Below are 22,311 nucleotides of genomic sequence, written 5' to 3' on the forward strand. Positions count from 1 at the left end.
TGGCTGGTACTTAGATTACGCAGATACGAACATGCTCTCCTACCCGATCGTTTTATTTTTCATAGGAGATGTGGCTTGCTGCAAGGGTATTGGCTCTACCACTGGCCAAAGTGCTGATGTCGGGTATCCCGGTAGCGTTACAATGATACGAAATCTTACAACCCTAAGGACATATATACCCTCATCACCCGATAATAGAATCTCCGAACATCTCCTTCCACAGAAGTCATCGCTCTCGCCGCACATATCGGCCATGGAGCAAGAACATACACCTGGCGAAAACCCCACTTACCATAGCTCATATACAGGCCACGCCCCTTCAGGCCATTCAGGCTCCTCAACTACTGGTCCGCAAGTTTCAACTGCCTTTGACATCAGGGCTCCTTCCACCCTCATGGCTAATACGGCGGACAACACTGGCGGTCTCGATCCCAATGTGCTCCAAGGACTCGACATAAGCCCATTTACCAATGCTCCCCATCCTGGCACAGCCAAATACAACCACTGTGGATGCTGCAACAAGACGTTCGATCGGCCTAGCCTGCTAATCCGGCACAATAAAACTCCAACACATGCCCGAATTTATGAGGCAGCGATGCAAGCAGCTGCGACGGTCCAAGGTGTACCCCCTTGGTCCACACCCAGGACGTCGCGCAACCGTTGGCTTCCCATGCTTCAGACTCTACCTCCTATCCTCTTTTCCCGAGCCCGATGCCTACTCAATCCTCTTTCTATGTTTCCGAGCCCAAGAGTGTGGTTACGGCGGTAGAAGAGCTGCTCAAAGCACATACTCAGTCTCTATGTGACGAGAAACAGAAGGCGGAGGCGGAGTCGAACAGGCTGACGGTCGAAGTGGGAAAGGAACGAGAATGCGTTCGTAGGTTAGAAATGGAAAAGAATGAGGCAGTCAAGCATGCCGAAAGCTTGACGCAGCAAATGGTGGTGATGGACGAACGGGTTCGGCAGCTTGACGAAGAACGGACTACAATGGTCGCCGCGATGGAAGTAAGCAGGGGGATCGAGCATGGCAAATTGGAAATACAGCGGGAACTCGCAAAGGAACAAGAACGTGCCCAAATGCTGGCTTTCGAGAAGGAAGCAGCCGAAGAGCAAACCCGAGGACTGGCCGAACGGGTTAAGGGGCTGGAGCAGGAAGTCATGAGACAGTCAGAAGAGATCAATACGGCCCAACGTTTGAATAATGAGGCGATCGGTCGTGCAGAGGCCGCAGAAGAGAAAAAAGGCATCGGCAGACGAGAAGACACTTATGGCAGTTGGTTGGGCTAAGGAATGTTGCGACTCGGCGAAAGCAGCCGAGGCTCAACGAGCGGAGGAGACGCAGCGCGCTGAGGCGGCAGAGCGGGAACTCGAAAAGGCCCTGCAGAAACAGAAGGAACAGGATGATGAAATTGGGCGTCTGAAAACCGGAAAGGCTGAACAAGATGGTGAAGTCGTCGAGGACCATATCATGGTGTCAGAAGAGGCGAAAAGCGCGCCGTATCGGCTACGTAGCAAGAGGAAACGGAATTTCTCCGGAGCGGCAACGGGTACCGCCCAAAGCATGCGGCGCTCCGTAGGAGCCCGTCACGAAGAGGCGACGTCACGGGGGCCGAAGGCAAAAAGGATTGAGCCACTACCAGATCAGCTCAAGCAACTATCGGAGAATTGGGAGGATTGGGAAGAAGGGGAGGAGTTTAGGGTGATTCGATTCGACCTCCAGGTCTCCCGTGGGTCGGAGAGAAACGATGCCCTGCCGGGCTCTTACTTCATCAAATGCGCTCGATATGGGGAGGAAAGTGTCATATCGAACATTGAGATCGCAGTTGTGCTGGAGCACCTCTATAGGAAGGTTTTCAACCAAGAGGAATTGTGGATCATTGGGCGAGCTCTTCGGAGACATACGTTTCAAACGATCACCACGAGCGAATACGATACCATGTTTGGCGCAGAGGTTGATGGCACGATCATCCTTGTCCTCTGGTGTAATTTCCACGAAATTATCACAGAGGTTGTGTCTGGGATTCGGAATATTTCAGAGTAGCACAGACCGAGGAGGTGGACCAGATTGGATCGATGCTGTCACCTTCGCGAAGTCGATTTGTTTCGTGGTCGACGTGACCTGGACCTGGGTACGCTACAATGCGCGAGCGCACCCCTAAAATGGCTACTCCGCTTGGCAGATCCACGGACTGGCCAATCGTATAACATGGATTTTCGATAGCAGTCCCATGATGCTCCCGCTCTGGCTGGCCTCTCCTTTGTCTTCTACTTGCAATATTCAAGGGGGTTGGATGAGTGCTTTAATTGTTTATACTTTTTAATACACCGCTGCTTGCTTCCGTTCCTCTACCAACTAGAATGCCTCCATAGAAGCGTGTTTGTTAACATCGTCATTCCCACATAATGCAGACACTGACCTACAGCGTCCGCATACCCTTGCCAATGATCCACCCTCACGCCAATAATAGCCGGTGTGACCCCGAGATCAGCCAGGCTAACCTGCTGCAACCTCCCTTGAAGCGTACCACATTCTACGGCGTGTTGCAGCCACAAGTACGTTGTGGTCCAGGCCGGTCAGCGCCCAATGACAGCTAGGACGCGAATTACACCCTGGTATTACATCGCCTTCGATGCTGACGTGAGCCCACCATGGCGGCTGTCTTTTCAATAACGTGATTACAGGGGTTTGCTGTGGGAGTGGTAGGGGGGGTCTCAACATGGACGAACTGTCCAGTTAAAAATTAGTAAGTGCTAAGATTAGCATGCATCTTCTCCTGGTACCTGACCCCATACCTTCCTCTTCCATCACAATACAGTAGCGTACGCAACAGCAAGTCCATCTGATGTCTATATATGCCTGTCGCCATCCAGCCACCATGAGAGTCTCAAGCCAGACCCCATTACCTTCAGATCTCGTCCTAGCCCATAACAGTATGTCTGCCAAAGTTCCGATGCCGGCTAAGCAAGAGAAGGCCCGAATTGCATGCAGTATGTGCCCCCGAAGAGAGATTCCCACCGATTAAATTTTCTAACATGTCTCCAAAGCCAATTGCAAACAACGCAAAACTAGATGTACCTTGGAGACCAACGGAAAGTGCAAGAAGTGTAATGAACTAGGAAAGGACTGCACGTTCCGTGATACAAGACGACAAGCGACATCAACTTTCCAGGCCCAGCCTACTCCGTCGGCTTTAGAAGTTGGAAATCGTGGTAGTCCTACCGGCGTCTGCGAACTTACCCCTCCTGAACCTGTCCTGTATGACTGGTATGTTCCGGTCTTCATCAACGGCTCATTTCAACCAGTATTCAATGATGCGCCGTGCGCTTACACTCCTGAGCCCGAACCGGAGCGGGACCCAACGCCATGGACTAGTCCTGAGTCGTACCTACAATATCTGCGCAATGAGGCTATCGCTTCTGTTATCCGTCCCCACGTTTCTGTCCCATGCGCCCTGCCATCTATGTACACCGTGCAGGCTTTGAATTATGAGGCGGATGGCCTCGCTTTCATGTAAGTGGACCCGTGAGCATCATGAGTCGTGCTGATAGAACCTAGGCATGTCAATATACTTGGTTCTTCCGTCCACGTCAAGCGACAGCTCCGAGATGTGGTAACCACCACTCCTCTCCAAGAAGTTCAGGACCGGATCCTCGCGGAGTTGGAACCCCAAACGTGCTATATGACGATCGGTTGCAACCTGCCACGGGTTTCCTGGATTGACTACTGGCTTCTGTACCAGGTCAACGGGGCCAATCGAATATGCACAACCTTGGGGCGAAAGCCAGAATCTGTCTTTGAGGGGCAGCCACGTCATTGGGACAATGAGCATGGTTACCATCGATATGTACATTGCTGGGCTAGTCAAGCGGCCAAGACTCTTATTGGTGTTCATAAGGGACGTGTACAAAACTTTGATCTAACCCCAACAACAATGTATGCTCTCCCTACCTCGTATCATTGACTGCACTCACAAAAGGTTAGGTTCATCGAGGTGTTTCCCCCATCTATATTGCCGCCCACAGATCGAGCCTTAGCAGATAGGCTAGTGAGATTGGAGGCGAACTTCTTCCAGCAGGTTGCTCAGGATTTCAGTTCATTCGCCTCTCCCAGATGAAGGCAATCTTGGTATTTGTTCGATCTGCCTTTTGTGCCACGAACATGCTCCTGATGTGTAGTTGTACATGGACCGTGCGGTTGGGCGTTTTGGGCCTGAGTTATTGCTGAGAATCGCTGAAAGTGGGGCTTACTGTTAGTTGATCGCGGAGGAGCTCGTTCGTGTACCTAGGCCCTAGGGAATAGCAGTTCCACTTATTACACCTTAGTCTTCCCTAGCAATCTGTGAAAGCTGGTAGCCAATCAACTAACACGGATGCCATTGGCAGCGATAGTACTGATCTGGGGGGTAGTCATCGCAACCACAACTTGCAGAACCGATTTTTAGTCGATTACGATAGGGCTCGTCAGTGTAATCAGACCCTGAAGAACATGGTAGTTTTTCTCATCACGCCCTTCTACATGAACCCATAAGCTGTACTCTGCAGCATGGCTTAAAAAGCCCTCTGGGTGTGCCCCTAGTCCTTCCCTAGTCCTTAGCTGACAGCCAATCAATCAACACAGATGCATTAGTAGCAATAGTGGCGTGTACGCTCCCTGGAAACTTTGACGGCTCCCTTTTTAGGCCAGAGCCCTTCGACCTGCATGCTAAAACACATCACGGACAGCCATTGGTACTTGATTGTCCATGCTCTTCATAAAGGCGAGCCATCGGCGCTTCGGTGACCAGGGAGCTACCAATTCCTTTCTCGCTTGCTCACAGTGCCCCATCGATAATGCCATTGCTAGATGAATACGTTGAACATGCCTCTTCCTCCCAAACTCACCTTCGGCTCTTAGCGAGATACCTGGTTTGGGTGGTGTCGCACCTAGCCTGTTACATGGTTCAGGCTTCGATGCATCCGAGCCTTTCGGGGCTTTGGGACTGGCTGGACACAGAGAACCAGAGCTTTGACTGCCGCCCACACTTGGCAAATCTCGTAGCCTCCTCCACGAAAGCGCTACTTTACGGTATACCGTTCTTTATCGCCTTCGTCTTTATCGTTCCACTGCGAATCATCCTCAAAACTGTCGACTACTTTGAATTCGCGAGCATGGATGGCGTTGATATCGTTCTTGTTCGCCACGGGCAGGCTGTTTCTAACGTCAACAGCGGCGAGTGGAGGCCGGACGGTCTCACGGACTTTGGTATCAAGAGCATACACGAATTCACTCGGCACACGAAACTACGGAACGTTCACGCAATCGTGTCTTCTTGTTCGGCTAGATCTATACAGACAGCACAGATCCTCGCGGACGCATTTACTGACCCGCCGAAGATCCACTGCCGACCTGAGTTCCAAGAACTTACCCCTTGGCCGTATGACCAACCAATTAACTTTCAACAAAGCGAGGGCAGACCGTATACCTATACGAAGCTCCGAGGTGGAAGTGAAGAAGATGCTGGGACGCTCACAAGGGACCAGGTCGTGAACATGAATAATCTCGATTGGCCAGTCATGCCGCACACTCTTGACCTCTTCCCGAACCGCGATGAACTGGAGAACCGAGTCATAGAGGCTAGGAGATGGTTACTCAGGCTTGCCAAAGAAGTGGATCACCTGGGAAGCAACATACACGGACGACGAACTATCGTCGTTGTATGCCACGGCGGATTCGTCAATCTTTTGCTTCAGGAATACCGCTGCATGTTCACTAAGCCTCGAGGCTCGGAGAGCTGGGAATGGGCCAGCTCGACTGCATTGAACAACCTCGATGCTGTCGTCTGCTCCTTTACTTCCCTCACGGACCAGGATGCACAGTTGGTGGAACAGGAGAAAAGTGGTGAATGGTCAAAGGTGCTTGGACAACATTATCGCCATCTTGGAAGCGACCCAAAATGCGGCGGAGACGTGAACCATAAACGGGAGTACTGGCTCTTCTGGGATAGAGCTGCCGAAGAGGTTAGACATCAGGACAAAACGCTGCTTAATAGGTTGCTTCTCCATCAAGGATGGCGGCTCGACATATCGACCGCTAGGTGGACTCTAGAATCGCTAGCATGAATCAACAGTCTTTCATTATTGGACCGTAGGAAAATCGAATCTCTCCTAAAGGGGAGTGTCCTGCAGAACTGCAATGCTGCTGTAACCGCCATTTCCAAGGACCCCTGGCGACCTCTCTGGTGAGACCCCCAGCCCCCTTTCTTCTCATTAGTTCCAGTGCCTGGGATCGCTAAGCGTTAGAATACTTACATGAGGATTTAAACAGGCGGCTTGGGCCCCATTGAGATTTCCATCACTTGTATCTTCATCATGCAAATTCACTTTCATATCTATACGCACACTTAACCACGCACTTGACTAACACGCCTTTGCGCGTCTTTTCCTCAAAACCATTGCGGCCACCAGATCCTTTCTACCCATCTACATACACAATAACCATGTGTAAATATTACGCGCATGCCTTCATCTGCCAACATACAACTTTTACTTTTGCACAATACTGCACGTCGGCCAGCTTCGTACAGAAACCGTGCGAACAACGGCAAATATGGCATACCATTAGGCTCGACGAACCTTGCGACGAGTGCCAAATGTGGTTCCCAGACCGGTACGGCTCCGTTCAGTCGAGGTCTAAGAATCAGAATGGGGCTGCACCAGGGGCCCCAAAGAGACCAGCGGGCTTTACTTCTAAGAAGCAGCCGCTTAAGAAAACTTTGATTCCTCCTGGTGCCAATTAAACCCAGATGAGAAGTAGAAGGTGGTTTAGGGGTGGTTGGGTTCAAGGGCCTGGGTACTTTCCATTACAAAGTCATGATGTGTAACATTTCCTCGATGATTCCTTGGTCTTCCCGTCGTTATGCGAAGGTGTGATTATAACAATCAAGTTTGCGTAAGCGAAGATCAGGAGCTGGTAAATTCCTTAGTAGAACACTTTACATTTTCCCATAGTGTCACAGCCACAAATGCATGACTTAAACGAGTCACCAGTGGTAGCCAGTAGGTTGATGCCCCCCCTCAGGGGGTGACCACCTTCCAATGCTCCGGTAGGTTCCTGCCTGTCGCCATCATAGGTGCCCTATTGCCGTGATGCGCCTCCAGTGTACTTTATGCTGCTCTTACAACAAGGGTGGCGACTTATCACGTCGACTATCAGGTAGAATCTATAATTACTAGAATAAATTAAAGATCTTCACTTTGACGTTGTTGTATCTCGTTGTTGGGCCGTGGGCCAATCGAATCTCTCTAAAAAAAAATGGCCGTCCTGTAGAACTGTTGGTCGTACCTCCACCTCTAGGGGACAGTTTAGATGAGGTTTACGATTGGGGGCTAGAATTCACGGGAATTCAAGGTTTTGGGTACCTTCATACCTACGTTTGGTGGACGTACTTTGCTGCACAGATCGAGTACGAGAAGCCGAGGGGGCAAATTAGAGGACCATGTACGTTAGCTGCAGGAAATAAGGGGCTATGGCACTGGCTCTGGGAATGTCTCGTTTCTAGACCACCGAGATAAAATCATGCAAGCCAAGCCTCATGCATATGACTGAGTGTAGCTGACTATGTAGCTGTGTCATTGATAGACCCTGGTGATGGAGCAAGCTGCCGCCAATCAGAGAGGACTAGAAAGCGGGAAAATCCAAAACCCCTTTTAAGGTCGGGGCCAAGGCGTGTCTGCAATAGATAGATGAATCTGGATTATGATTCGTCATCACCCGCATCCATGGTGGACGAGGTTTGTTTGTCGTCTGCGTGGAATGATGTCTTGGTTCAAGGTTCCTTCTGTCAGTATCTGTCGGCATGCCATTACACCCGACTTTCTGCAACCATTCCCTTCCAGACCTTCCCGCTGCTAGGACTGATGTATTTTGGTCTCACGGCCAAAAATAGCATAGAGCGAGGCTTGTCATAGGACTAGTTTCAACCCCTCGCTAAAGCCCCTTGGCCTCATGAATGTGCTGGAACATAGGTATGCGGACGGTCAGACAACACCAGAGAATGAAGCGAACGAAGCGAACCGGGTTATATGTATGTGCATGTTCTTCCATTCTAATTAGGAAAGCAGAGTCACAGCGATACCAACGGCAACGGGTATATATAAGGGGAACTTCTCCGGGACCCCCCTCCCAGCAATTTTCTTTTTCTCTCATACTCACAACTTTGTTCACTTTTAGTCGCATTACAGCCATGACCACACCATCAGTAAAGGCAGCTCAGGAGCTGGATTACGAGCTCTTCACCAAACAACACATAGATTACTGCCGTAAAAGCGTGGCACAGAGCTATTTCGATGCCTCCACTTCGAGTTATATACTTTCCATCATCGGTAAAACGCTACTTTCGCTTTGCTACACATAGAGCTAATGGTTTTCAGGAACGAGCCCACCTACCCAGGATGAAGTGGAGCGATGGCTCGATGCGTTGAAGAAACATGGCACACCTCAATCAGATTTGGATGAGTTATCCAACTCACCCGAGGAATGGCTCAAGGGAAAGAATATATGGGGCTAGAAGTGGCAAATACGTGTCTTTTGAACTGTTCGCTCGGTACTTACTAATATAAACTTGCAATTTCGCGAGTCTTAAATGAAAATGCTGAGTTCAAGTATGTCAGTGATAATACACTTCACGCCTAATTATAAGCGTTTCTACACAGTCGATCCAGTCTCAAAATTACACCGTAGAGGAGACTTCTCGCTTGGTTAATACTCGCTAGCTAAGGGGGTATTCAACAGGTGACTTGGACCCTCATGCTTGTTGACACTGGGAGAAGCTGGTTGAGCCTGTCTACAGAACTGTACGAGTGGCAGCCCGACGGGTTTCAGCGGCTGAGAACGTGGCACTAAGGACATAGTCAAAGTGTCCAAAGTAGGTGGCAGCCAAACAGCTGATCTCGTGGCAATGTTCCGTGTCTCCCCCTTCACTAGCAACCTCTGTCATTGGCACATGGTATATCGAGGCCATCCTCCCCGCACTAACACGAACTTCTTCTTAGCAATCATACTTTGCCTTACTCTCAATGTTGAGATCATTTTTGTTCAGGACAGCCGCAAGTTATACATATTTCAATACCGGTTGTGGTAATACTTTGCGACCTGCTTACTAGAAATGACGCGTTTGCTCCTGATTTGCACATATAAGGCCGCGTGTTCCCCAGACTCCTCAGACGTGCGACTATTTTCGGCGGGATGTAGTTGTGGTATGCCGTCTCATCTGCAGCCGCGAACTTAGCCTTCGATTTGGAACAACTGAGGCCGCTTCTCGATGGCCTTTGGGCGCACACCTGGACCAGAATACCCCTGGCGCTCGTGGCGAACTTGCTATTGATCTACTGGTTCTCGATTGAGTATCCTGTTATTTGTATGTTCTCTTAGCCGCTCTATTACCCGCTAAACTAACGGCAGTCAGTGCCGTATATTAAGATAAGCAACGACGATGAAACTTACGAGATAATTAAGGGGACTGTCAGTCATGGAGATTTTCGGGTGCTTTCAATACACCGTGAATTCCGGATCTGTACTAGAAACAACTCAAAGTTATATATGAGTTACCTGTCTGGAAATCGCAATGCTTCGCTCGATCGACAAATGGTGCATTGTAAGGCACCCTTAGGGACAATGTGCTACAAGTACCCTTAATTGTTCAAAGAAGATGAAACCAACCCAAAATCAACAGCCACGCCTTTTAAGCAGCTACGTTTCAGGGTATGAACTATACGTGGCAGTAGCATTGCCGACTTGATCAACAAAATTGCACCTTCTCAGAATGATACCCTTCTCTACCACGGCGGCAGAGATAGATGGAACCTGCCGCTGCAGAAGCAAATGAAGCGTCTTGGGGAATTGGTCATGTCTGCCGACCAAGTAGAGAAGGCCAAGAGAAGACTCGCGAAGCACCTAAAGGGGGGACAGAAAGCAGGAAACAATATTCGCCAACCTTGTAATTTCTTGCTGAGTGGTGAACCGGGCAACGGAAAAACAACGATGGCTATGGCACTGGCTCCGGAAATATCTCGTCTCCAGGGGAGGCAAGATGGAGGTTAAATCTTCTTGATCAATCTGGGTTCCAGCCACTTGGATGAAGAGGCGCTCATAGCTCGAGTCTGCGAGATCTCTCCTGGTGGGCTCATATTACTTGAGGACATCGATATACTACCATCGACGCACGAGAGGTCCCGAAAGACCCAGACTGCACCCTGAGGACCGACTCAGAGCGGTCTTCGAAAGTCTCCTTGACTTTTATTCTGGCCTTGCTGGACGGACAATATACGAACGAGGAAGTAGTTATTATACTGACCACGAATTATTCCAACTTCCTAGATCGCGCTCTTGTACGAGAGCAACGGGTTGAGCATATCCAGGTCACGAAGCCCGTGAAAGACATGATACCGAAACTCATGGAACTTCAGTTGGGTAATCCTTCTTTATCGTCATCGAGCTCTTTGAAAGGAGGACTGATCAGCTGGGTGGAAAAGGGGCCCAGTATGGCTCAGATTTGCAGCATCCTCCAAAGTATCAACGAGCAGGAGATGGACGAAACCAATACTATTGGGTGGGTTGCCGCCCGAATCGCTCAGTCCTCCCTCGGCTAGTAAGGGCCCAACTCGTACTTCGCCGTTTAGCTGCCATGGAATTCAGTCCGTCCGGGTACTGGGCCCTTCCTACTGGAACTGTGATCTGACCGATCCTAGTGACAAACACAACAACAGCGACCAGAACACCTACCCTTACACTTACATCTTTGACCACACTTGGTTTTGCATCGGCAGCCTTTCTTGAACCACTATAAACACGTTAGTAGGAACTGCATCATTGAATAGATAGCTTTTCTAACCTCAAGGATCTGGATGTATGCCTCCAGTTGACCTGGCGGTGGCCAAGGCCACGTTGGATCACCTCGCCGCCATAGATTTTCGATCAGACAGGCTTTCCGTAGAAACTCAAGCGGGAGGCCCTCATTCGTGACGTGCCCAAATTCTGTACTCAGTTTTGATAACTTCATTACTTGGAGTAAATTCCGGCTATCCCAATGCATAGTCCCCGTCATCAGGACGTCAGTCATCGAAAAGGGTGCATGTATAGTACCGGGGGCTGGATCAAGGTGCAACCCGGATACAGATACAACGCACACGAGGGGCTACTTGGTAGTTCTCCCGAAGTGGCCCACTGATGAGGATCTGCCCCAGGCCAGAATGGCCAGAGTTTCTCACCATCGTCGTTAAAAACTGTTGTCATCATGCCGAGGTGGTCAATATGGGCCAGCGAGAGCGCCCCACGCTTTGCGCAAAGGTGAAATGCCGTGCATTCGGAGAGATCGGAAAGCTGGACATGGGTTCTTTTACCACTCTCTGGCTGTTCCTTGACTGATTCCAGGATCTGGTAAGGGATTAGGTTGCTCAGGCATGGCGGTACGGGATTTTGCTTATATCGACCCAGGTTAAGCAAGTTGACGGGTCCCTTGGATGCATCCTCGAACAACTCAATCGCCGTGGCGGATTCCATCCGTTGCGGAATATCGAAGTGGCCGTCGGACCGCTCTTGGTTGAAGTCGTGTACATCTATTTCCGGTGTTGTTTTGAGATATGAGAGGTACTGTGCCATGGAGAGGCGGTGGTGTTCGATATGGGGTTCCGGGGGAATAAGTATAGGGAGGCTTGGAGTCGACACATCTAAGATTCTCCTTGCGTCGTCTTGGGAGCATAGGATGAAATCTGGTGCAGGCTGGCTTTTTTTCCAGGACTGTGAGAGGTACTCTGCTGCAGCGATGGGGGTCCCAACTTTGCAATTTCCCAAGACCCCAGCATATTGCTCGCGTAAGTCGACGCGAGCGTATTGGGTTGTATTGAAGATATCACGAGCTCTTGAAATGGCTTCGGCTGTCTTCGCCCTGTGAGATGCAATTGCTGGGGTCTGTCTTGCGATCACGCAATGCGCCGCATGGGTGGATTTCCGAGACGTCAATAGCTGTTTCCCACAAGGGCATTCGTAATGTGCAAGATCTTTGTGCCTCCTCGCAGCTCTCGCAGAAGTATATAGCTGCTCGCAGGCGCAAGTTGGTACGGCTATGTTGTTTGGTCGCTGTTGCTGCTTCTTTTGACGTCTCTCGCAGGGTGACATTGTTTTCCTGCCACGGTTACGATGTTTCCATTGTGCTTTTATGTGCATTGTTTCCTTGCAGTCTTCGCAAAGTACGTGTTTGGAGGTCGCGTTATCCATTTATCAACGTTGTTCAATTCATGGATGGTAAAAGTTGGGTGTTGTGCACGTAATGGAAGTAGGTGTAGGAGGCACGGAGGACGTCTCAGGTACAGGGGGACAAAGGACGTCCAAAAGCATGGACGTCCAAAGTGCGGGGACTAAGGACGTCCAAGGCATGGACGTCCAAGGTGCGGGGACAAAGGACGTCCAGGCCTTGGACGTCCTGGGTCTCATTTTACACTAAGCCTAATTCACTGCATAGGCTCCACCAGCTTCCATCGCCCAACGCCCCAACGACAGAGTAGAGCTCAGCTGTGTACCATTCATGAAGCAGGATTGAGGGCCAGACATGCATAATTAGTCATATGTATCATCAAATACAAAATATGATCTGTACTAGATCGCTATTACCATTGTGAACAAGTGAACATCGAATCCATCCGCTCGATAAAGACCCAAAGGCACCCAGTGATGGGGAGATGTGACTGAAGCCACACTTCGGTGGCTTGTGATTTTAATTGTGAACAATTATGTGGCTATAGCACGAAACTCGTGATGCCCAATGAAAGCCAGTTTCGCTATCACTAGCGGGCGTGTAAACGAACATTTGTTCATTTCCAAGAAGCATTTCGTTCTTTCCACATCTCCTTCCGATGAGAGCCTAAGAGTCAGAGGAAGTCTAGAGAAAAAGGAAAGAATGTACAGGTAGAATATATAGGCGATCATCCATTCCAGAACAGCAGCCACATCGAACTGAGCTCGGCATTGTCCGACGATAAAAGCGATAGCCAGCCCAGCTTCTACTAGGAAGAGACCGAGCTTTGAGTAAAAGGACATACGCAGGAAACTGCTCATGCCTTGCTCTAGACCCGTATTAGCAGCAGTGAGCGACCAGCGAGGACAGGAACAAACCGAGGTGATAGTACTCCCAGCAGATAAACAACCCAGATGAGACGTATCCGAAAATGAATAAGGTCAAGAAGATATGGTGGAATAAGGGAAAATTGGCAACGTCAAATCCGGAGAGACAACACAGCGCAATGCTGCCAGCGAAGACAAGCAATATTGAAAGAAGGGTAGGGACTTTGCGGGTGATCACTGCCTCTATTGGTGCCTGTCGATTCCTCAACCATCTGTCGGACACGAAAGCGATGTTGAAGAGAATGGATGACATAACACAGCCGAGGACAAAGAGAGGCTTGAGTCGATGAGCACCGATGTCCGAGATGTAGGCAATAGTTTGGTTCTCCTGCATCGATCCGTATCTAGTCCGACCAGTGGCGAGCCAGTACATCAGCATAGACGTAAGGGTGACCAGACCAATAAAGGCCGACAAGGTAGGGAAAATCTATCAACGTGTGTGAGCTCGGTGACAAGATGGCGAACCAGCGAAACTTACCCAAAATCTCATGGCTGGAATGTGCGAATTGGGAAACGGGAGGAACCAGAGTTGACGAGGCGAGGGACAGAGGACCAAGTTCTCGGGGGAGGAGGGAGCATGTGTGCTCTCACTTCAAATACCGCGGTTTGATGAAGCACCCTGTGGGACGCAGCCGTGATAGGCTAGTAGAGAAAGGGGGGTGGGGTCTAACGTCCGAACAGGGCCATAGCTATGAGATAGACGCTTGCTCAGTTCAATGGAAGGAGGTGGGAGGAGAAATCCAGACTGATCCTTGCAGGACACAAGTCTTGGCCAAAGACATTATATAGCCTTCGAAGTATCTGAAAGAAAGGGGAATCCAACTGTCTTTAGGTATACCAACATTGTGGCAGTTCAGAAGGACGGCAGACAAAATGGACATCGAGATGGGTCTGCTTGCCCCCTGAACGTTGTCGTCATAGGGGCGAGCGTAGGTGCTGGCCATAACTCAGCAGCGTGGGAGTTGCAACGGCGCCTGCAGCGCAATGGGTTCAGCGCCACCTATTTCGACATTCTGGACGCCCTCCCTTCCATCTTGAGGGTCATGCTACGCGATCTCTACAGGCCACTCGTCAATTACGCCCCGTTTACATTCAACCGGTGCATGGCGTCCTGGGAATCGGATTCGTCTTGGATGGTGCGCATCTTGCTCTGGAGCGTGTCGTCTCAGGAAGTCTTGGGGCAGATTCGTGGCGCCAGCGTGGTGGTGACTACCCATGCTATCGCAACACAGACCGTCGGGCGTCTCAAACTTGAAGGCAAACACGATGCAGCGCTCGCGTCTTACCTTTGCGATGCCGGGATGCACCCTCTTCTCTTCCACGAGGCCGTGGATCTCAACCTGGTTCCATTATCAGGAGCCATTCAAGAATGTGAGAAATACGGACATACCGCTGTCGCAATCAACCCTTTAGTTCAGAGCATTTTCCGGTCGCCTATTCCCCAGAATGTATTATGCGGACTCCGCCAACACCTGGGACTCGCTGCCAACTCTGCGGTCATCCTGATTACCGCAGGGTCCTTAGGGATTGGCAGGGTGAGCAGCACCGTCAGAGACATACTAGACCAACTGGAGGCTGTTTCGCTTGTGGTACTCTGCGGGCGGAACACGACGCTGCAGCGTGGCTTACCAACAAGCCCACGGGTCAAGGCCTTGGGTTGGAGAGAGGATGTTGCCAAGCTACTGGCAGTTTCGCAGGTCATGGTCCATAACGCGGGTGGTATGGCGATATGGGAAGCCATGGTTACCGGTCTACCGATGGTCACATACAATCCACTTCCCGGGCATGGGATGGCTAACGCCCGTGTTCTCGAGCAGAGTGACATCTCACCCTGGCCTCGTGATCGCGAGGGTCTGCGTTCGGCGTTACAACATGCCCTGCAGGTGGGAAGGCGCAGGGCTCCTTTTTGTGCCATGGAGGATGAACAAGTGGTGGTGAATCATATCGCGCGGATGAGTTATTTGGGCAATGGGCCATAATCTCCTAGTCAAGACTTCAACAAGAAAGAGCGCAATTTGCCAGTTGCACTCACTTTTCCCTTCGATGTCGTCTAAAGGAGTCGATGAGCCCCACCTGTAAGCGGTCGATCTCTCTGTACCTGCAATCCAACTGCATGAACTAGCGCCTGCCGCAAGATGCTGTACAGATCCTTGTTCGCTACGCATCCTTCTCGTCAGCCTATCTATCACCTTGCATTAGCATCATTGGCAATGTTTGCATCAACCCTGTAGTTCATAAAGTGCAATCACCAATAAGTCCAATTGAACGTAATTGAATCTTTCGTATAGAGCACCTGCACGCGACACTGACAAAACCTGATCTCTCTCCTTGATGCGGGGGCAATCGAATGCGGTCTCGGTTACTAGTTTATGAACGCCCGTTCATGAACTGGGGTGTCCTACCTCAAAACGCAACAGTCCAAGTACGAGTTGGACAGACTTGGCATGCAGGTTGACCTAGACCACATCAGGTGACATACAATTCCTGCGAGCCTAATGCAATCTGACTGCAGGTGACGAAGTATCAGTGTGATGGTTTATGTTGACAAAAGAACTGCAGACAATAGATATAGTAAGCAAACTGCCTACATACAAAAGCTAGCCGGAGGTACTCCGTGTGCTATCATAGCACCCAATACCTTGATTATCGCATAAACCCAGTACATTGACCTCATGGCGCTTGCAGCAAGCGGGGCGCTCAATGCAATTCCCCGTTCCATTTTCGCCTTTCTCGGAGACCGTGGGCGCATGGCCTGTGCTGGTCAAGGGCTCACTCATCCAACCTGTACCAGCCAGCAGGTACACATTGTTGATCAGATTGAGGACAATCGGCGGGCCATCCCTGCCGTTTTCGTAGGCTGCAACAATAGGTGCGTTACCCAATGTGACCTCCAACCCCGCCCTACCTGGGGTATGGCAGAAGGGAAATAGATCTGCTGGCTGGCCCAGTGCAGTCCCCATTCCATCGAGCTGGTTGTTGCTCGCCTGTTCCCAACTAATCGCGTTGGGCCGATCCATCCAGGACGAACCGGGCTGACTCGTCTGCATGTTACCCAGTGGAGCAGACTGCTTGTCCAAGGTGGACATGCAATGCCACGGCGCTGTTATCAATGGCCAATACTCAGGGCAGATGTCGATACTGAAGTTGTCGCTGGGTCCCGATGCAAGCGACTCGGGTCGGCAGCACAGTTCAGCTGCAGGTAATTGCTGCAGTTGGTGGCAGTGCAGCAAATGATGCGGCCTTAAATTTGCCGGTGCCGCTGAATATTGGTCGAGGCTTCCTCCACTCTCTTCTACGGAAGGCAGGTGAGATGGATCGTTGGGGTCGCTTCTGCTAACCTTCCTACGGTTTCGGCATCGTCGTTGGCTCTCTCTGTTCTGGCGTCTTTTCCGTGCCTTCTTGTCCATGCTGCGTTTAGTTGTCATGCAAATTCCAACCGGTTAACACGATTGGATCGGGCGGACAAGATTATTTATGTGCAATAGGACGGAGGCCGTTCATTCTCCCTTAGCATTGTTTGACAAGGATCTATTTCTAGGTAAAAGGCCTCGATGGTGTCGTGAGATTGTCCGCGGCCTTCATTGGTCCCAACTACACGGCTCACCAATCAGCGTTTATTGTTACTTCATTCCAACCGGCGCCCATCGTTACTTTGTTCCTCCTAGCGAAGAGCTGGCATCCTTGTTCGAAAATACGACATCCCTTCCGCATATTTCCCTCTTCGTTCGTTCCTCAACCGGCTATCAGGCATTGTTAAACCAACCAAAGGCTTGGAGTCAAGCTAGGAATACCGAATTGTGCCACCCTTAGTGTGAAGGAAGGATATTTCTAGGGGGTGCGGTGTCACGCGGAACTTGTGCTTCGGCGGCAAGTTGCCCTTCGGCTTTGGCGGTGGCTTCTTCCTCGTCCTTTTCGGCGATTTTTGATCTGCCTGCGCCAAGGTCTCCAAGCCCTGGTCCTGGGAATGAGAAGGAGAAGAGTTATGGCCGAGCTCCGATTGGGCCTCTCTACTCTCGACCAAAGCAGCTGGAAATCCAATTGGCGTATTGGGGAAGGCTTCGATGTCAAATTCTGAGTAGCTTTGGAATGGGACATTCTGTCCTAGGGCCGGTGGGGAGTGCGGAGGAAAGGCGTTCATGAGAAGGGTTGGAGCGGAGGCATTAGTATCATAGGACAAAGAGTAACTCGGGCAGATTGTCGGATCGTTCAGTTGAGAAGTGTCGTGTGTTAGATTTCCATGCATCTGTAGAGGGCTTTGAAGGATGGTAGATGTAGGTGCGCAGCACCCCCATGAGTTTGTGCCTTGCTCTGACAGAGACAACTCGAGCTGGACTTGACGCGCCCAGCTCCTACTTCGTTGCGTAAATAGGGATCGATCCACAACAGCTCGTACCGCTAGCCAGCAAGGAGGCTGAAGTTTCCGGGTCTGGATGCACCAGAAAGTGAAGTCGGCGTCGAAATTCGGCTGATGAGGACAGGGAGGTACTATGGGAACAAAGGCGTTCGGCTTGATGATAACCTCTCTGTCGACATGAGGGATCCAGTCTGCCGGAAGACTGTGCATTGACTCGAAGATGACTCTTGCATCGCAACCATATAATATAATGATACAATCCTTGACTTCTGTCATCTCGTAGTCCGTACACGACCCAGAAGTTGCCATCTTTTTACTTCGTTACAAGGGAACTTGTCTATGGTGAAAGGCGTTAGACACCATCGTGTAAGTAAGCTCGAGCACTGAGTTATGTATAAATACGTCAGGACTGGCCGAAATCAGCCTGCACATCTAGGACTATTGATAGCTACCTCCGCATGGCTCCTTTTAATGGACATGCCGCCAAATGAGGAACGGTTATCCCAAAAGCGGTCACGTTATCAACCTAGGTTGAGGGAAGGTCATTTTCGACAATTTCTCCAAATTTAGACGGCTTGATTCCCTTCGAGTAATTCCATTTTAATAAACGCCAGCATAGTTCATACCCATGAACGTTTCTCCCTTTCCAAAAAGTCAAATCCGCATACTCTTCTCGAAGTCCGGCTGTTCCAACTGGGGAACAAGACAACAATAATCCAATTACGATGCAAGAGTATACCCATCCCAGCCCTAAGTCCGGTGGCAACACCGTTGCTTTCATGGCCCTGGCCGTTCCGCCCCGGTTGAGCTTTATAGTAAGTCATCTGTATATTCTTCCTATGAATAGGCGCTTATATAAACAGAATCACTATTACCGATATCTGGCCGATCTCAAAGCATCCTGCATCACCTCGCCATCGTACTACTTTCTACGAGATGTCCAGACACTCCTCAGTAATCACGAGGCAATAGTCACAGATTATGCAGCCACAAGCTGTGGTTTAGAAGAGGCACGGAAGCGTGAGAGGCGCATAGAGGTACAGTTATTAGAGGTATTACGGGGACTTGGTCAGGTTTCAGAGCAGTTAGACGAAGCTGTGACGGACCTTAATAAGGAAGCTGCTGAGAATGCACGTCTGTATCTCGCACTTGTCTCCAAGGACAAGCAGATTGCCGAATTGCAATCGGCGTTGCGATATTCCCAAGGAACAAGCAACGGGATTCCTTTTCAAGTATATTTCTAGCCAGTCGAATAAAAATTCAATCATGCGGCTATGATTGAACAAATACCAACGATGCGTATTTCGTCATCGTTTTTGAGAAGCTGGGTAGACCTAGATCCATTCACGCGCAGCTCCAATCAAGTTAGTTGTGACTCTCAATGAACGGTTGGCGGCATAATCCAGGCTTTGGCGGATCTTCTACCTATTCTAGCAATTAGCTATGCTCGAAGCACCTGCAGTCAAGCTGTTTTTAGCCAGCTTAGCGCCAACCGGGGCAGTGTGTAGTGACGTTTGCGGTGGTGGTCCCAATGCGCCACCTGCTTGCTCCAGACGCTCGTTCCAGATTTAGATGCCAGAGTATGTGTGGGATATAAGAGTAGGCCCCAGTTCTGGACTCGACGACCAAGGTGACTTGAGCCGTACCCAAACAATCAAACAGAATGGAGTCACTGAGACAGTTTGTACGACCACTTTCTCACTTAGAGCGATACTACCTACAATCTCCTCCTTCACTACCAGACCTCCAACTGCCACCGATCCAGCCACAGCCGCAGACTCAATGGCCCGGTGAATCTCCCCCCAGAGTCCCTACCAAACACGCCGCCAGGCACGCCGCCGAGGACTTCGCAGCCTCAAACGCCAGAAAACGCAAATGGCATACAGGTGTGCGATGGTGGCTTGAAGGGCACATCATGGGAGGTCAATCGCTTCTCAGACCCTCAGGTCAAGGATGGGCGACTGTTCATCACCGCTCACTGGGAGCCAACTGCAGTCTGCATACAAGATCTCACTCGGGGCTATACTAGCTGTAAGGAGATGGTTGTTCGCGAGCTCGGGGAAGAGGTATGGAGGAGCCAGAAACCATACCTTCAGTTTGAGGATGCTCCAAAGGAGAGTAGCCTATGTCATAAGCGAGAGAAGCGGCCACGACAAGGGCGCAGAGCACGAAGGAGACCAAGGCGATAGAACTGTCGTTGGTTCCAGAATGGATTAGGCCGGCATGTAATGAATACTTCTAACTGCAATTCTAACTGTTTATCCAACTCATGCTTTCCGCTTGTGTTGGCCAAATACATGACCAAGTGTAGCGACGTACCGTATGTGTGTTCTCGTAGGAAGCTTGCCCGAAAAGAGTGTCCTTACTAGTCGGGCCGAGCATAGAAAGAAAGCAAGTCTATTAAAGCCGACAGTGGGACTAATGCAGCTGACTGCAGGTCAGCGCAGGCTTGTACCTGACCGCATGACAACTCCTCCACATTCCTGCTAGTACGCGAGGGATTACTGATCAAACCAATCAAAATCCAACCCAAACAGTCGGTAACCAATAAGAGCCCTGAAAGGCGCGCTCAGCTTGCCGCATATCATCTAGTGAGTGGGAAGAACAAAACATAATGATTTGTGTAAGTAAAGATAGCCAAAGGTACTCGTACTGCCGAAGTTAACAGAAGTGAGGCCCGTGTTATTACAATTGTAATAAGACGATGTAGCCGGTACATCCTATATTATGTAAAAGCGTAAGGAGAGATAACCGCATTAAGCAAAAGCTCATATAAAAACTACCCGGAATAATGCTTCCCTTGTAGCGAGTACCTCAGTTGTTATTCCGTACATGTCTGCGGCATTGTAGTTGGTGAGCCTGCGCCAAGCCTCCCCCGCATAATGCAAGCTCCTTATGACCTATTGCGATAGGAGTGCCGCTCTCCCAACCCCTTCACCATGAAGATGCCTTCGGATTCTGAGACCCTTGTAGGTACCTACAGTCTAAGACCGTGTACAGAGAGGCCTGGGTGGCTCTGGGACTTTCAATCCTTTGACCAGCTTCTCCATCCGTTGTAGTTCCACCCGAAAATTCCCACCCACATCCTCCGTCCTCTTCTGGCTATCATGAACAATAGTGGGTGTCTCCTCTTATTAGCCGAATTTCCTCTCCGCTTTTGCTGTGTTCACTTACGATGTCTTTCGGAGCAGGCCAGTCTTCGTGCGGCTCGAAGACTTCGTACTTGCCACTAGCTTTATCGCGAGCCATCATGATCACATCTAGGCCGAAAAGCTCTCCATATTCGATTATTTTGCTGTGTAAGGATAGGCCCCGTCTCTTCCGCATAACTCTAAGTCGACTCTTATCTGATGGAGGCGGCTTTCGTGCTTTTCGTGTTTTTCGTGCCGGAGGCATAACTGCTTGTCAAACTAGAGATTGTTACCGACTGCTTTCGTACAAAAGCGTCCTCCATATATTTATGTCCTGAACACACCCTTCTTCTGGGACTGGAGTAACGTCATCTCTTCTCAACTAAGTACATCAATAGGCGCGCCATGTTTGTAACTTACACTAGCTCCTGATGCCTGCAACTTTTCGCGCATGCCAGATATGGCCGGTCAGTTTCTATATTGATGGCACACGATAGCCGATTCTGGACACGACACGAGATATGGTTCATGGCCCCCATAGCATCCGATGAGTGGATGCATCACCAGCCAACAGAGGTATTCCAGGGCGTCAGCTGATTATAATTAGCTGTTTTATTCATAGAACCTGTTGTTGGACATTCCTCGACGATGTCTGCTAACCGCCAGGCCCGCCCTAGTGCCCATGACTGAGGTCAACTGAGCCGCGGTGCTGCGGCAGTGCTATGCATATTCAGCACTGAAAGAAACACTCAGCAAATGATAGATTTTGCCAACCCTCCTTCACTTCAACTAAGCGCGGAGGCTGAACGGGTCGAGTGGATTTCCTAACTGCGCCTTGAAAAGTCTTTATTATGGAATGAATGCCTAATATAGTTCAACCGATTCAAGGTGAACTCACTGACCATAAGCGAGCTCAGAAATCAAGTCCCGCTTCGCGGTTTAAATACAGCCTGGGTAGGAGATGTTTTCGTTTTTAATTCTGCGGTCCAAAACAGGACATTATTACATACACACAGTTACCTCCTCGGTAATGGACACCATCAATCCTGCAGACGTTGCCATGCCCGAATCTTCGCCAACCAGTCCGAAAACACAAGCAGTTGACCTCGCACCCGGTGACTGGGACCCCCTCCCCGAAGAGCTGAAGTGGTCGCCATACCAGGAAGGAGATTTGCAGCCACCTACTGCGTTCTGTCTCGATTCCTCGGTGACAGATACTCCAATGGCTGTTTCGACAATGGAACATCTGGGGTTCCACGGTAACTCGAGTATGCCGTGGGATTACACACCAATAGGCAACACCACATCGCCACTATTTGACCCAGTCCAACTCATGTTCCACACACAGTTGCTTGATATGCAGGCAAAATACCAACAAGCAAAGGCCGATATCGAAGACTTCACGATATGGTCTAAGAAGATGGAGAAACATACCCAGGAGATGAATGACACTCTGTTAGATCTATTCAAGATTATACGGGATCCTGAATTCGTACGTGGCCTTCTCGAGAAATCCAACGAATCGGCATCCGAAAATGCAAAGGAGACTTAGCGGTCCGCAGATTGCATCTCCAAGTTTGCATTCTCATGCGGCTGCCGCTGAACGATACCCCAATAAGAGGTCCAGGCGTCTTCTGTCTTTCTTGTTTCTCCGTCAAAACCCCTGGACACTG

The 22,311-nt window shown here is 50.1% G+C and overlaps 11 protein-coding genes across 11 annotated transcripts; 7 read left to right on the top strand and 4 right to left on the bottom strand.

Moving 5' to 3' along the window:
• Positions 1 to 253: 253 nt before the first annotated feature.
• PG998_000772 (uncharacterized protein) lies at positions 254 to 2,041 on the top strand (the record flags this gene model as incomplete). The annotated part of the gene is made up of 3 exons (XM_066867590.1): positions 254 to 525; positions 621 to 1,155; positions 1,223 to 2,041. 3 exons carry the CDS (start codon positions 254 to 256, stop codon positions 2,039 to 2,041), a joined length of 1,626 nt encoding a protein of 541 aa, XP_066736005.1.
• Positions 2,042 to 2,876: 835 nt separating this feature from the next.
• PG998_000773 (uncharacterized protein) lies at positions 2,877 to 3,962 on the top strand (the record flags this gene model as incomplete). The annotated part of the gene is made up of 3 exons (XM_066867591.1): positions 2,877 to 2,988; positions 3,046 to 3,511; positions 3,557 to 3,962. The coding sequence occupies 3 exons, from the start codon at positions 2,877 to 2,879 to the stop codon at positions 3,960 to 3,962; spliced, it is 984 nt and encodes a 327-aa protein (XP_066736006.1).
• A 988-nt stretch (positions 3,963 to 4,950) lies between these two features.
• PG998_000774 (uncharacterized protein) lies at positions 4,951 to 6,074 on the top strand (the record flags this gene model as incomplete). The annotated part of the gene is made up of 2 exons (XM_066867592.1): positions 4,951 to 5,694; positions 6,030 to 6,074. 2 exons carry the CDS (start codon positions 4,951 to 4,953, stop codon positions 6,072 to 6,074), a joined length of 789 nt encoding a protein of 262 aa, XP_066736007.1.
• Positions 6,075 to 8,222: 2,148 nt separating this feature from the next.
• PG998_000775 (uncharacterized protein) lies at positions 8,223 to 8,546 on the top strand (the record flags this gene model as incomplete). The annotated part of the gene is made up of 2 exons (XM_066867593.1): positions 8,223 to 8,361; positions 8,410 to 8,546. The coding sequence occupies 2 exons, from the start codon at positions 8,223 to 8,225 to the stop codon at positions 8,544 to 8,546; spliced, it is 276 nt and encodes a 91-aa protein (XP_066736008.1).
• Positions 8,547 to 12,760: 4,214 nt separating this feature from the next.
• On the bottom strand, positions 12,761 to 13,643 carry PG998_000776 (uncharacterized protein; the record flags this gene model as incomplete). Its single annotated transcript, XM_066867594.1, has 3 exons — positions 12,761 to 13,079; positions 13,141 to 13,580; positions 13,632 to 13,643. 3 exons carry the CDS (start codon positions 13,641 to 13,643, stop codon positions 12,761 to 12,763), a joined length of 771 nt encoding a protein of 256 aa, XP_066736009.1.
• Positions 13,644 to 13,869: 226 nt separating this feature from the next.
• On the top strand, positions 13,870 to 15,132 carry PG998_000777 (uncharacterized protein; the record flags this gene model as incomplete). The annotated part of the gene is made up of 2 exons (XM_066867595.1): positions 13,870 to 13,879; positions 13,943 to 15,132. The coding sequence occupies 2 exons, from the start codon at positions 13,870 to 13,872 to the stop codon at positions 15,130 to 15,132; spliced, it is 1,200 nt and encodes a 399-aa protein (XP_066736010.1).
• A 618-nt stretch (positions 15,133 to 15,750) lies between these two features.
• Positions 15,751 to 16,560, bottom strand: PG998_000778 (uncharacterized protein; the record flags this gene model as incomplete). The annotated part of the gene is made up of 1 exon (XM_066867596.1): positions 15,751 to 16,560. The coding sequence occupies one exon, from the start codon at positions 16,558 to 16,560 to the stop codon at positions 15,751 to 15,753; it is 810 nt and encodes a 269-aa protein (XP_066736011.1).
• Positions 16,561 to 16,934: 374 nt separating this feature from the next.
• PG998_000779 (uncharacterized protein) lies at positions 16,935 to 17,783 on the bottom strand (the record flags this gene model as incomplete). Its single annotated transcript, XM_066867597.1, has 1 exon — positions 16,935 to 17,783. One exon carries the CDS (start codon positions 17,781 to 17,783, stop codon positions 16,935 to 16,937), a length of 849 nt encoding a protein of 282 aa, XP_066736012.1.
• A 449-nt stretch (positions 17,784 to 18,232) lies between these two features.
• On the top strand, positions 18,233 to 19,696 carry PG998_000780 (uncharacterized protein; the record flags this gene model as incomplete). The annotated part of the gene is made up of 3 exons (XM_066867598.1): positions 18,233 to 18,322; positions 18,371 to 18,739; positions 19,214 to 19,696. 3 exons carry the CDS (start codon positions 18,233 to 18,235, stop codon positions 19,694 to 19,696), a joined length of 942 nt encoding a protein of 313 aa, XP_066736013.1.
• A 795-nt stretch (positions 19,697 to 20,491) lies between these two features.
• Positions 20,492 to 20,903, bottom strand: PG998_000781 (uncharacterized protein; the record flags this gene model as incomplete). Its single annotated transcript, XM_066867599.1, has 2 exons — positions 20,492 to 20,605; positions 20,682 to 20,903. 2 exons carry the CDS (start codon positions 20,901 to 20,903, stop codon positions 20,492 to 20,494), a joined length of 336 nt encoding a protein of 111 aa, XP_066736014.1.
• A 795-nt stretch (positions 20,904 to 21,698) lies between these two features.
• On the top strand, positions 21,699 to 22,190 carry PG998_000782 (uncharacterized protein; the record flags this gene model as incomplete). The annotated part of the gene is made up of 1 exon (XM_066867600.1): positions 21,699 to 22,190. The coding sequence occupies one exon, from the start codon at positions 21,699 to 21,701 to the stop codon at positions 22,188 to 22,190; it is 492 nt and encodes a 163-aa protein (XP_066736015.1).
• Between the last annotated feature and the right edge of the window lie 121 nt (positions 22,191 to 22,311).

Source organism: Apiospora kogelbergensis (genome assembly GCF_038363985.1).
Source record: "Apiospora kogelbergensis strain CBS 113332 chromosome Unknown utg000001l_segment0_segment0, whole genome shotgun sequence".
Lineage (NCBI taxonomy): Eukaryota > Fungi > Ascomycota > Sordariomycetes > Amphisphaeriales > Apiosporaceae > Apiospora > Apiospora kogelbergensis.